At 42.2% G+C, this 15213-nt stretch overlaps 1 protein-coding gene across 1 annotated transcript; it reads right to left on the minus strand.

Annotated features, from left to right (window-relative positions):
• Positions 1–1151: 1151 nt before the first annotated feature.
• On the minus strand, positions 1152–2075 carry LOC142759476 (olfactory receptor-like protein OLF3). Its single transcript, XM_075861666.1, has one exon. It carries the CDS (start codon positions 2073–2075, stop codon positions 1152–1154), a length of 924 nt encoding a protein of 307 aa, XP_075717781.1.
• Positions 2076–15213: the final 13138 nt, after the last annotated feature.

A 15213-nucleotide genomic window follows, 5' to 3' on the forward strand; every position in this document is an offset into this window, starting at 1 on the left:
ATAAATACACATGGCAACCCATACCAATGTCAGGGAATAGAAGAACCTTACTTATTGACCTTTTCCTGGCCGAATAAAGCTGCATCATAAAGAGGCTCCGTCACCAGATTATAAGTGCCCTGTCTCCTACATAATCTGATCGGTGCTGTAATGTAGATAACAGCAGTGGTTTTTATCTTGAAAAACTATCATTTTTTTAGCAAGTTATGAACAATTTTAGATTTATGCTAATTAGTACTTAATGACCAACTCGGCATTTTTTAACAAGTGGGCGTTGTAAAGAGAAGTTTATTACGCTGACCAATCAGTGACCAATCAGTGACCAATCAGCGTCATACACTTCTCTCCATTCATGTCCGACTTGTTTCACTGCACAGCGTCATCTCGCGAGATCATGCTGTGACTGGACTTCCTCCCACAGGTCCTTCACCAGAGTGATGGAAGATTCAGCAGACATTGCCACCAGATTTGGATAAACACCCTAGCATGGCTGTTGACTCTTCCATCGCTCCGGTGAAGGACCTGTGGGAGGAAGTCCCGTCACAACATGATCTCGCGAGATCACTCTGTACAGTGTATGAACCTGGGCTGGAATGAAGAGAAGTGTTTGATGCTGATTAGTCAGCGCCATACACTTCTCTTTACAACGCTCACTTGTTAAAAAGTTAAAAAACGCTGAGTTGGTCATTAAGAAAGTAATTAGCATAAATCTAAAATTGTTCATAACATGCTCAAAAATGATCGTTTTTCAAAATAAAAACCACTCTTGTTCTCTACATTACAGCACCGATCAGATTATGTAGTTGATAGGGCACTTATAATCTGGTGACAGAGACTCTAATTATGATGTCATTTGTTGTCAATAGGGTCCCAGTTAGGAGATGGGTGACATCACAACAGGATGTTGCTACATCATATGAAGTCACGAAAAGGGCATTTCATCCATACCGTCAGGGCCAGGAAGTAGTCAACAGATCCATATTCTTCTTACGATGTTTTATTATGGTTTTCATTGCGATTGTAATTTCCCCAAATAAGTCAATGGTTCCTTGGTCTTGCTTGGTCAATTACTTAGTACGACTTTGTTATACTATATATCGATGAGTAACAATTAAGTTCCATGCCAATCATCTGATTTCATATATAATCACCTACTGAGGAGCAATAAATCTTACAAAGAGCTTCCTACTCGTGTCTTTAACGTCTTTGTTGTTCAGGCTGTAAATAAGAGGATTTAGAGATGGACAAATAATATAAGAAAACAATGATAAGTATTTTCCCTGGTTTGTGGAGTATTGAGATGATGGCCCAAAATACACGATCATTGCTGGCCCGTAGAATAAAATGACCACAGTGATATGTGAGGTGCATGTGGAGAAGGCTTTAGATCTTCCCGTAGAGTGAATCTTTAGTACAGAGGATATAATACAAACATAAGAGACAATAATAAACACAAAGGGGAGAAAAAGGGCAATGAAACAAGTCACAAACATCACAATTTCACTAAGGATGATGTCATCACACGCCAACTGTATGACGGCGAGAACTTCGCACATAAAGTGGTTTATTTGGTTTGGGTAACACAGATCCATTGGCATCAGAACCGCTGGAATGATGAAGATGATAAAGCTCATTATCCACACCAAGGCTGTTAGACTATAACAAATGCTCCACCTCATCAGCACCACATAATGGAGTGGGAGGCAGATGGCGATGTATCTGTCATAGGCCATTAGCGCCAGGAGGAGACACTCGGTTCCTGACATGAGAAGTATGTTGTAGAACTGTATGGCACAGGCACCAAGAGATATTGACCTCTGACTGGAGAACAGGTCCATGAGAAGTCGAGGTACAACAGATGTCGACATAGACAAATCCACCAAGGATAAAACACAGAGAAAGAAGTACATCGGGGTGTGTAGATGGCGAGTTGCTAGAATAAGACTCATAATAAGAATATTTCCAAAGACCGTTACCAGATATAGCACTAAAAACAGCACAAACAGAAATATGTTCACAGTAAGGTCCTTAGAAAATCCCAGGAGAATAAATTCAGCAGCGAGGGTCCGGTTCATGGCGGTCAAATGGCAGATAGTGGAGAAGATTACTGTATATACAAAATACAAGGGGGTAAGATGAACATGTTGTTATAAATCTTCATATCTAAAGGTTTTCAGAAAAACAGATTTTAGGCTCCTTCTGAAGTGGCCTGGGATGGGGTATAGCTATAGGAAGTGCAGAAGTAGCAGTCACACCCATGACCTGGTGCCCGAGGGACCCCCAAAGCCTCTCTACAACATAAGAAGACACTAGTATTATTCATCACATGTACTGTAGTAGGTGGGGGGCACTGGGGCCACCGAAACTTCATGTTATGCATCATGTCTGGGAGTTACTGCCTACACAGGACACATGCTTACCAAGGGTATAACAACCAGCCGTTATGGAGTCTTTCATGTCTGGGGGTCCTTCTTTATAAAGGAGCCTTAGAGGTGAGGATCAGATATTGATTACTGTGTTGAGCTACTTTTCCATGCAGACATTTTCAAACCACCGACAAAATATTGGTGGCATGAAAAATGAACATTTCCTTAGTGCAATCATGGAACATAAATCAACATTTTTGAAAAAAAAGTTCAATTGTAGCAATACACACCATTCAGCCATAACATTGAAACCACCTGCCTAATCTTGTGTAGGTCCCCCTTGTGCCCCCGTACGGCTGTGACCCATCGAAGCATGGACTCCCCAAGACCTCGGTAGGTTCCTGTGGTATCTGACATCAAGACATCAACAGCAGATCCTTTAAGTCCCGTTGTTTGTGACGTGCGACCTCCATGCATAGGACTGAGATAGAGATCTGGGGAATTTGGAGACAACACCTTAAAGTCCTTGTCATGTTCCTCAGACCATTCCTGAACAACGTTTGCCGTGTGGCAGGGACATTATTCCGGCTGACAGAGGGCACTGCAGTTAGGGAATACTGCTGCCATGAAGGGGGTACTTGGTCTGTAGAAATGTTCAGGTTTGGAACATGTGGCAAAGTACCATTCCTACCAAAACTAGAACCCAAGTTTTCCCAGCAGAACACTTCCCAGAGCATCATACTGCCTCTGCTGACTGGTTCTTACCATAATGAATCCTGGTGCCATCACTTTCCCAGGTATGTGACATACACACTGTCCACATGATCTAAAGAAAACTTGATACATCAGACCAGACAACCTTCTTCCATTGCTCCATGGTCCAATTCTGATACTCGCTTGACCACCTAAGGTGTTTTCAGCGGTGGACAGTGGTCAGCATGGACCCTCTGACCGGACTGCGGCTATGCATCCCCATATATAACAAGCAGCGATGATCTGCATGTTCTGACATCTTTCTATCCTCGCGAGCAGTAAACACCTTCATCAATTTGTGCTACAGTAGCTTTCCTGTGGGATCGGAGCAATTAAGCTAGCCTTCACTTCCCTGCACATCAATGAGCCCTGTTTGTCGATGACCCTTTCTCCAGATCACTGGTTGTCTTTTCTTGGACCACTTTTGGTGGGTACCAACCACTGCTTACTGGGAACACCCCACAAGACTGAGAGCACTCGACAAGACCGGGAACACCCCACAAGACCTTCCATTTTGGAAATGCTCAGACCCAGTCACCTAGCAACCACAATTTGGCCCTTGTCATAGTCTCTCAGATCCTTACGCTCGATCATTTTTCCTGCTTCCAACGCATCAACTTCAAGAATTGACAAATCACTTGCTGCCTAACATATCCCCCCCCCCCCCCGCGCCTGTCATGCACCATTGTAACCAGATCATCAATGTTATTCACTTCACCTTTCAGTGGATTTAATGTTATGGCTGAACCGTTTATGTATTATAAATATCAGTTTTAGATTTGCAACATTTCCATTTACTGATACCACCAATGATAGTGATGATTTGTGTTTGTGCCCCATCAATAGTTTTATCAATCCCAATTTCATACAATTAAACTGGGAAATAATCAAATCGATCACATGGAAATTAACGAGTCGTAATTATTATTCCTTCACGTGTACGAGTCTTTGGAGTCACTCTAAAGTAGCTTCATTCATTTTATTTAAGATGTATTGGATCAAATGGTTACAAAGATGTCCTAAGTAGCCCCAAGAAATACACTATTTGTCCGAAAGTATGTGGACACTTGACTGTTACATCTATCTGATCTTGTTGAAGATCTTTTTCTAAAAGCATGGGTGCAGGGTCGGACTGGCCCACCAGAGAAACAGAGGATCCTCCGATGGCCCAGGATCTGAGACAAAAGTGGGCCTTAAAGATTCACCAGAAGACAACCCCATTTGGATGAAACTTTGGAGCCAATCACTTGCCTCTAGGGTCTATTTCTTCTGGAATGTTTCACAAATTATATGTCCTGTGTGTACAATGATAACAAGGACTATAATGAAATTGAAAGTGGACACTGCCTAACCTGGCATTGTCGCTCTATCGTACTACATTTGTATTTACAGTGATGATAGCTTTGTCTCCTCTATTTTTCTTTACAAAACGAATAGAAGCTGTTTGAAAATAAAAGTGGACATGCACATGTTCTATATAGATGGAGGGTGAACCCACAAAATCATCTTCTCTGGTGGCTCCCAAGGAACCCCAGTCTGATGCTGCATGGGTGTTAATATGGAGTTAGGCACTCTTGCGGCTATAACAGTCTCCACTCTTCTGGGAAGGCTTTCTACAACATTTTGGAGTGTTTGTGGGAATTTATGCCCATTCAGCCAAAAGAGAATTTGTAAAGTTCAGTGCTAATGTTCGATAAAAAAAAATTCTGGCTTGCAATCGGCGTTCCAATTTAATCCAAAGGTTTTAGATGGGTATGAGGTCAGGGCTCTGTGCAGACTCTTAAGTTCCTCCACACTAAATTTGCCACAACAGGTCTTTTTAGAGCTCGCTGTTTGTACAGGGGCACAGTACTGGAATAGGAAAGGACCAAACCCCAAAATGTTACCACAAAGTTGTAAGCTACAATAGTGTAACATGTTTTTGTTTGCTGCAGCGGTCCCTTACTTTACCATTATCTCTCGTGGCATTCTTCTAGCCAAACTTAGATCCCTCCGTCAGACTGCCAGATAGTGATTCATCACTCCAGAGAACACGCTACTCCAGAGTCCAGTGCCGACGTGCTTCACAACACTCCAGGCGCCATTTTGATTTGTGCATGGCGATCTTAGGCTGGTGTGCAGCGATCACCGGAACCCATTTTGTATAGCTCTGGAAGCACAGTGCTGGCGCTGATGTCACTTCTAGAGGCAGTGTGGATCTCTGTAGTAATTGAAACAACAGAAGATAGATACTTTAGCACTCACCGGCCCCGCTCTGTGAGTTTTTGTGGTTTACTGCTTCGTTTATAAAGTGTTGTTACTTCAGGACACTTCCACTTCACAATAACAGTACTTACAGGTAACTTGGGCAGATCTAGCAGATAATATCACTTACAGTTGACTGGGGCAGATCTACCAGATTATAATATCACTCACAGGTGACCGGGGCAGATCTAGCAGATTAAAAAAAACACTTACATGTTTCTGGGGCACATCTAGCAGATAATAATAACACTTACAGGTGACTGGGGCAGATCTAGCAGATAATGATATCACTTACAGGTGACCGGGACAGATCTACCAGATAATAATATCACTTACATATGACCGGGGCAGATCTAGTAGATAATAATAACAACACTTAGAGGTGACTGGGGAAGATCTAGCAGATAAAAATATCACTTACAGTTGACCTGGACAGATCTAGTAGATAATAATATCACTTACAGGTGACCTAGGAAGATCTAGCAGATAATAATAACAACACTTACAGGTGACTGGGCAGATCTAGCAGATTATAATAATAACACTTACAGGAGATCAGGACAGATCTTGCAGATAATAACTACACTTACAGGTGACCAGGGCAGATCTAGAAGATAATAACAACACTTACAGATGACAGAACAGATCTAGCAGATAATAATAACACTTACAGGTGACCGGGACAGATCTAGCAGATAATAATAACATTTATAGGTGACTGGGACAGATCTAGCAGATAATAATACTTACAGGTGACTGGGGCAGATCTAGCAGATAATAATAACACTTACAGGTGATCGGGCAGATCTAGCAGATTATAATAACACTTACAGGTGACCGGGGCAGATCTAGCAGATAATAATAACATTTATAGGTGACTGGGACAGATCTAGCAGATAATACTTACAGGTGACTGGGGAAGATCTAGCAGATAATAATAACACTTACAGGTGATCGGGCAGATCTAGCAGATAATAATAACATTTATAGGTGACTGGGACAGATCTAGCAGATAATAATACTTACAGGTGACTGGGGAAGATCTAGCAGATAATAATAACACTTACAGGTGACAAAAACAGATCTAGCAGATAATTATAAAACTTACAGGTGACCGGGGCAGATCTAGCAGATAATAATAGCACTTACAGGTAGCCGGGGCAGATCTAGCAGATAATAATAACACTTACAGGTGATCGGGGCAGATCTAGCAGATAATAATATTGTTTACATGTGACTGGGGTAGATCTAGTAGATAATAATAACACTTAGAGGTGACAAGAACAGATCTAGCAGATAATTATAACATTTACAGTTGACCGAGACAGATCTAGCAGATAATAATAGCACTTACAGGTAACCGGGGCAGATCTAGCAGATAATAATAAGAATTACAGGTGGTCGGGGCAGATCTAGCAGATAATAATAAGACTTACAGGTGGTCGGGCAGATCTAGCAGATAATAATATTGTTTACATGTGACTGGGGTAGATCTAGTAGATAATAATAACACTTAGAGGTGACCTGGGCAGATCTAGCAGATAATGATGACCGGGGCAGCTCTAGTAGATAATAATATCACTTACAGGTGACCTGGACAGATCTAGTAGATAATAATATCACTTACAGGTGACCTGGACAGATCTAGTAGATAATAATATCACTTACAGGTGACTGGCGCAGATCTAGCTGATAATAATTATAACATTTACAGGTGACCGGGGCATATCTAGCAGAAAATAACACTAACAGGAGATCAGGACAGATCTAGCAGATAATAATAAGACTTACAGGTGACCAGGGCAGATCTAGCAGATAATAACAACACTTATAGGTGACCGGGGCAGATCTAGCAGATAATAATAACACTTACAGGTGATCGGGCCAGATCTAGCAAATAATAATAACACTTACAGGTGACCGGCGCAGATCTAGCAGATAATAATAGTACTTACAGGTCACCGGGCAGATCTAGCAAATAAAAATAACAGTTACAGGTGACCGGGCAGAACTGGAAGATCCAGCAAATTTGAAAGTTCAGAAATTTTGCAAAGTGACTTGTGGTAAAGGTGACATCCAATGACAGTGCCGAGTGTAAAGCTCTTCAGTACGACCCATACTACTAGCAATGTTTTTCTATGGAGATTACATGGCTGTGTGCTTGATTGTATGCAGCTGTTTGCAATAAGTGTGGCTGAAACACCAACTAAATAATTAGGGGGTTGTCAATATAATTTTGGACTTGTAGTGTATCTCTTTAAACCAAAGAAGAAATCTTGATATAATAATATTTAATCAAAATAATTTTATTTTATCAAAACAAATAATTTATTACACATAAATACAAAAATAAATAAATAAAGATACAAAAATTGAACCCCCCTCCCAAGTATATACTATAGACAATTAAAATATCATAAAATATATGCCAGGTATATAATAATCAATAAAGATGGTAAGTATGGTAAGTATAATGGTATCAAGTCCTCATGCAGAAAAGCATGTACCCTTATGGAAGGATAGAAAAGCAAATATATGTATCTCTATATGCAAGAGCAGCATCAGAGCACCAAGGAACTGATATGGATAGTGCTGCAATAACAAGTCGCTCCAGTGCCAATGATGCGATGATGTAAGTGAAGCAAAAAGCAGTAGTGTATCTCATCTGTTTGATTAACATGGCTCATATTACCTAACTTTTTAACTCCTTAATGCCGCACGTGTTTTGGACCAAAAAGCGACCCTCTAGTCAAATACAAAAAAATATTGCTGGAAATTGCAAAATTCTATGTAACTTACCTGGTGGCCTATTGTACTTCTGCTTGTTCCTGGCTATATATATATAAGTTTAATATTGTTTTGTTTTTTTTGGGGGGGGGGGCTCTTTCTTTTTAGGAAACTTTTTTTAAATAAATTGTTTGAAGATTTGATAATGCTTTGAAGTATATAGTATTTCAAAACATTATTGCCAGTCAGCGCTAATAGGCTTATGGTAGACCTGTGGACATTTTTTTTCGTCCCCAGCTGCCATAGTCAAACATTGGAACCCCGCAATGGCCTTGTGGGACAGCAATAGGCTGACAGAGGAAGCCCCTTCAGTGGCTTTTGATTTTATCGTTCTCCGAGGCCGTTAGCAGCAGACTTGGCAACAGGATTATACAGGGCATAGCATGCAATAGTCTTCCGAAGCGCCGCTATGAAAAGGCGGCGCATCAGAAGAAGTCCCTTGAATGGCCGCCGTAAAATCACTATACTGTGGTCATTAAGGTATTAAAAAAATTCTTAACCCAGTGTCTAATTCAAAAAATAATATTACATGAGGCCACTACCATATCATGGCTCCGTACAAGCCCCCAGTAATATGGCAGCCACAGAAGTCCTACGGAGGCATACAGAGGTTTTATCTACGGCACCAAACATAAAATAAAATGGTGGCATGATCCATTGGATGCCATATTATGGAACACTACTTCTAGAGAACGCCATACAGCGACACACGAAGAGAGCCATAGACATGCCATGTGCTGTGATACCGGTGCTGTGTACATAGCCCTTCTGTGTGCTGAGCCCTAAATAAGAAAAATGTATTATGTCCATATATATATATATATATATCTAAAGTCCAAATTATACCGTTGGTAGCCATGAAGTACGACCAGGACCAATGGCACAGACAGTAAAAATAACAAAAAGATTGTAATTTAATTAAAATATAAGCCGCCATCTCCCTAATGTTTTTGCTGCATCAAAATCTGTGTGGAATTTATTGCTTCCCATATTTTGTCGACAATTCTTAAAAATTTTTAGTTTTTTAAATATCAGACAAAAATGCAAAACTATTGAGGGTTTTTTTTTCTTCCTAAGAAACTATAAGCATTGAACAAAAAAAATTGGAAAAAATTAATAAAAAGAAAATAATTCCCGCACCTTTTACGACCAGATTAAAGCATCGGACGGCTCACATGACATCTAATCCCGTTGTTGACATGATGGCCCCTTATTGTGACGGTCGTCATTTACCTCCTGCAGTTTGAAGCTGTGGATGAGTCTTTATAAGACGATGGATACACTTGAGATCAATTATTGATATCCAAATACAGAGAATTCCAGCTTGAAACCAGGGATTTCTAATGAGCTATTTTTGGTTATTTCCGAATTGCTTTTTTATGAAATTAAATTATTTGAATTAGATGATTACAAAAAGTTAGGGAAAAAGATGACGATGGTGAAATCTGTTCATTTATTTAATAATCTCTTTTTTTTATTCTTTATTTTATTTTATATATATAATTGTTTATATATTACAACTGGCCATAACAATCAAAGTCAAACAAACCCACAACATATATATATATATATATATATATTTAAACCCAAAAAAAATAATGAAGAGGCAGAACTCCAAGGAAATTGCTGAAAAAAAGTGGTGTGTTTATTCACCCCAGGCAGGCAACGTTTCGATCCGTCTCTATGGGATCTTTGTCAAGGATTGAAACGTTGCCTGCCTGGGGTGAATAAACACATCACTTTTTTTCACTAATTTCCTTGGAGTGTTGCCTCTTCATTTTTTGGGGATCTCATTAACAAGGGTTCTTAGCCTCAACCTAGGAGGCCGGCACCCACTGCTGTTACAGTGCTGCTTTATTCTTTTTCTCATTATATATATATATATATATATATATATATATATATATATATATATATATATATATATATATATATAAATAAAGAAATAAAAAATTTAAAGGGAAAGGGAAAAAGAGAGGGAGTCTGTCACCAGAAATCAAAGCAGCAGCGCAGTAATATAGTGTAGCCTCACATGAATCCTGGGGTATAGCTTGGGTCTTAAAAGATCAGGGGCGCAAGCCCCGAGACATTTGTTTACTCCCCCCAAAAAAATGTGTGTGTATTTATATGTGTGTATATGTCACCATTCATGGGTATGTGGACCCACCAGGCCGCACCGCCATAGCGGAGTAGCAGCTGGCCAAACAACAGTCTATGCAAAGTCCTAGCACAAGTGTACCTGTAAAAGACAGTAGCGGAGGCTTAGGCACAGGTGGAACTTGAAGGTAGATAGCAACAAACGTGGCGGATGATAAAAGGTGTGGCATATGACACCAGACGTGGTGTATGACAACAGACGTGGCAAATGACACCTGACGGTGTATGACAGCAGGCATGACAGAAGGCACAACACGACTCCAACACTAGAAGAGGCACAGGAACAAATACAGCACGGGATACAGGATACAGGTAGCAGGGCACGGGAACACTGGGAACAGGATACGACTAAGGGACCATTTGTTAAGACTAACATGGGAATACACAACATTGCTAAGGCAAAGAGTGAAAGGGCAGAGCCCTTTTTATAGTCCAGGGTAATCTGGGGATAATTTGTAATTATTTTTATGTGCGCACACGGTGTTCCAAACTGCTTTACCTTCTATCCCCATTTCCACCCCCTCCCTTCCTTGATTGACAGGGCCAGGCAGTGTAGAAGACATGATCACGCCTGGCCCCGTATTCTCCATGAGAGCGCCAGAGCCTTTGCTTCCGAATCGGCGCATGTTCAGTAAATCACTGAAGTTTCACCGATCTAATTGACTGTACTGTGCATGCGTCTATTACGTCACACTATACCCGGGTGTACAGCCAATTAGACCGGTGAAACTTCTGTGATTTAAGGCTCATGCGCAGATGGAGAATACAGGGCCAGGCGTGATGGTGTCTTATACACTGCCTGTCCTGTCAATGAAAGAAGGAAGGAAGGAAGAGAGGGTGGGACTGGGGATAGAAGGTAGAGCAGTTTGGAGCAACGGTGACGCAAAGCTCATTTGCATATAATGAATAAAGTGGTTATCGCTGCAATGGAGTCGCTCAGCTGAAAAATGAAAACCGCGTTAGATTCAAGTGAGGCTACGCTATATTTCTGTGCTGCGGCTTTGATAGGCACATTTCTGGTGACAGACTCCCTTTAAGGATCCAGAGATAGGCACAGGTGATGCACAAGGATGGTATGGTATACAATATTTATAACAACCAGAGTTGGTTACTTCACTCCACGTCTATTACTTCTTTACCCTGTGATGCTTCTCCCTTCTGCCCTGCTCCAGCCAAATGGTATATCACCCATCAGGGAGTGTTTAAGACCAACACCAGATAATAGCCCTGGTCGACATTCAGGAGTCATATAATTTGCCATAGGAGGTGATGGGCGAACTGCTGCACAAATTAATGTCTTACTTCCGTGTAGAAACCAGTTGAAACTAAAAACTGAAACTGTCGGCCCTCACAAAAATAATCTGGGTGTAATGGTGGAGGAGGAGGAAGAAAAGTCCAATCTATTAAACGCCTTCTTCTCTACTGTATTTACACAGGAAAATCCAGATGACATGAATAGGGGTTTAGTAAATTTTCCATTAAATGTCACCTGCTTAACCCAGCCATAAGTGCAGTGCCGCCTTAAAAACATTAAAATAGACAAATCACCGGGTCCGGATGGTATACAACCATGTATACAGCAGGAATTATGTACTGTGATAGACAGACCATTATTTCTGATATTTAAGGATTCTATCATGAGTGGGCCTGTTCCACAGGACTGGTGCATAGCAAATGTGGTGCCAATATTCAAAAAGGGGTCAAAAAGTGAGCTCGGAATATATAGACCTGTAAGTTTAAACCCCAATGTAGGTAAAACATTTTAAGCTTTTCTAAGAGATGTGTTCCTTGAGTATCTTAATAAAAATCTATTTATATCGCAGCATCAGCATGGGTTTATGAGGAATTGGTTCTGTTGTATATCTAGACTGGACCTGAGTAAGGCTGCGGATGTGGTGTATCTAGACTGAACCTGGGTAAGACTGTGGATCTGGTGGATCTAGACAGGACCTGGGTAAGACTGTGGATGTGATGTATCTAGACTGAACCTGGGTAAGACTGTGGATGTGGTGGATCTAGACTGAACCTGGGTAAGACTGTGGATGTGGTGGATTTATACTGAACCTGGGTAAGGCTGTTGGTGTTGTGTTTCTAGACTGGACTTGGGTAAGGCTATGGATGTGGTGTATCTAGACTAGACCTGGGTAAGGCTGTGGATGTGGTGTATCTAGACTGGACCTGGGTAGGGCTGTGGATGTGGTGTATCTAGACTGGACCTGGTAAGGCTGTGGTTGTGGTGTATCTAGACTGGACCCGGGTAAGGCTGTGGATGTGGTGTATCTAGACTGGACCAGGGTAAGGCTGTGTATGCGGTATATCTAGACTGAACCCGTGCAAGGCTGTGGATGTGGAGTATATAGACTGGACCTGGGTAAGGATGTGGATGTTGTGTATATAGACTGGACCTGGGTAAGGCTGTGGATGTTGTGTATCAAGACTCGACCTGGGTAAAGCTGTGAATGTGGTGTATCTAGACTGGACATGGGTAAGGCTGTGGATGTGGTGTATCTAGACGGGACTTGGGTAAGGCTGTGGATGTGGTGGATCTAGACTGGACCTGGGTAAGGCTGCGGATGTTGTATATCTAGGCTAGACTTTGGTGTGGATGTGGTGGATCTAGACTAGACCTGGGTAAGGCTGTGGATGTGGTGGATCTAGACTGAACCTGGGTAAGACTGTGGATGTGCTTTATCTATACTGAACCTGTGTAAGGCTGTTGGTGTTGTGTTTCTAGACAGGACCTGGGTAAGGCTGTGGATGTGGGGTATATAGACTGGACCTGGGTAGGACTGTGGATGTGGTGTATCTAGACTGAACCTGGGTAAGGCTGTTGGTGTTGTGTTTCTAGACGGAACTTGGGTAAGGCTGTGGATGTGGTGGATCTAGACTGGACCTGAGTAAGGCTGTGGATGTGGTGGATCTAGACTGGACCTGGGTAAGGCTGTGGATGTGGTGTATCTAGACTGGACCTGGGTAAGGCTGTGGATGTGGTGGATCTAGACTGGACCTGGGTAAGGCTGTGGATGTGGTGTATCTAGACTGGACCTGGGTAAGGCTGTGGATGTGGTGGATCTAGACTGGACCAGGGTAAGGCTGTGTATGCGGTATATCTAGACTGAACCCGTGCAAGGCTGTGGATGTGGAGTATATAGACTGGACCTGGGTAAGGTTGTGGATGTTGTGTATATAGACTGGACCTGGGTAAGGCTGTGGATGTTGTGTATCAAGACTCGACCTGGGTAAAGCTGTGAATGTGGTGTATCTAGACTGGACATGGGTAAGGCTGTGGATGTGGTGTATCTAGACGGGACTTGGGTAAGGCTGTGGATGTGGTGGATCTAGACTGGACCTGGGTAAGGCTGCGGATGTTGTATATCTAGGCTAGACTTTGGTGTGGATGTGGTGGATCTAGACTAGACCTGGGTAAGGCTGTGGATGTGGTGGATCTAGACTGAACCTGGGTAAGACTGTGGATGTGCTTTATCTATACTGAACCTGGGTAAGGCTGTTGGTGTTGTGTTTCTAGACAGGACCTGGGTAAGGCTGTGGATGTGGGGTATATAGACTGGACCTGGGTAGGACTGTGGATGTGGTGTATCTAGACTGAACCTGGGTAAGGCTGTTGGTGTTGTGTTTCTAGACGGAACTTGGGTAAGGCTGTGGATGTGGTGGATCTAGACTGGACCTGAGTAAGGCTGTGGATGTGGTGGATCTAGACTGGACCTGGGTAAGGCTGTGGATGTGGTGTATCTAGACTGGACCTGGGTAAGGCTGTGGATGTGGTGGATCTAGACTGGACCTGAGTAAGGCTGTGGATGTGGTGGATCTAGACTGGACCTGAGTAAGGCTGTGGATGTGGTGGATCTAGACTGGACCTGGGTAAGGCTGTGGATGTGGTGTATCTAGACTGGACCTGGGTAAGGCTGTGGATGTGGTGTATCTAGACTGGACCTGGGTAAGGCTGTGGATGTGGTGGATCTAGACTGGACCTGAGTAAGGCTGTGGATGTGGTGGATCTAGACTGGACCTGGGTAAGGCTGTGGATGTGATGTATCTAGACTGGACCTGGGTAAGACTGTGGCTATTGTGTATCTAGACTGGACCTGGGTAAGGCTGTGTCTAGCCTCCCCTGTGGTGGCACTGTAGGGGAATTGAACCCTTACTGACAGATTCCAAATTTGCAATCAGCTTACCATCGTTATTTATATATATATATATATATATATATATATATATATATATATATATATATATATATATTGTAGCAGTTTGGGGAATGTAGATAGGCAAAGAGACAATCAGCGCAGTATTTCGCTGGGTTCACATGACCTCTTTTCAGACGTAATGGATGCGTTTTACGCCTCGAATTACGCCTGAAAAGACGGCTCCAATAGATCGGCAAACATCTGCTCATTGCCTGCAATGTGTCTTACGATGTTCTGTGCAGACGAGCTGTCATTTTACGCGTCACTGTCAAAATACGGCGCATAAAATGACGGCTCGTCAAAAGAAGTGCAGGTCACTTCTTGGGACGTTTTTGGAGCCGTTTTCTCATAGACTCTATTGAAAACAGCTCCAAAAACGGCCGTAAAAAAACCACAGCGAAAACGCAGCGAAAAACGCAGAGAAAAACTCAGCGAAAAACGTGAGTTGCTCAAAAACGTCTGAAAATCAGTAGCTGTTTTCCCTTGAAAACAGCTCGTGTTTTCAGACGTTTTTTGTTAAGCGTGTGAACATAGCCTTCTGGTTAAACAGGACTTAGAAGCTTTATTTCTCTTTCAAGCAGGCGAGTCCAATAAACACAACGGTAGCTTGTGGCATCAGCATATACAAAGTTTAGAACAGAAAGAAACGTTTCAAATATAAAGTACACAGTCCAGCCCTTTGCAGGGGTTAGCTCTCACCC

This window comes from Rhinoderma darwinii, chromosome 4 (genome assembly GCF_050947455.1).
Source record: "Rhinoderma darwinii isolate aRhiDar2 chromosome 4, aRhiDar2.hap1, whole genome shotgun sequence".
NCBI lineage: Eukaryota > Metazoa > Chordata > Amphibia > Anura > Rhinodermatidae > Rhinoderma > Rhinoderma darwinii.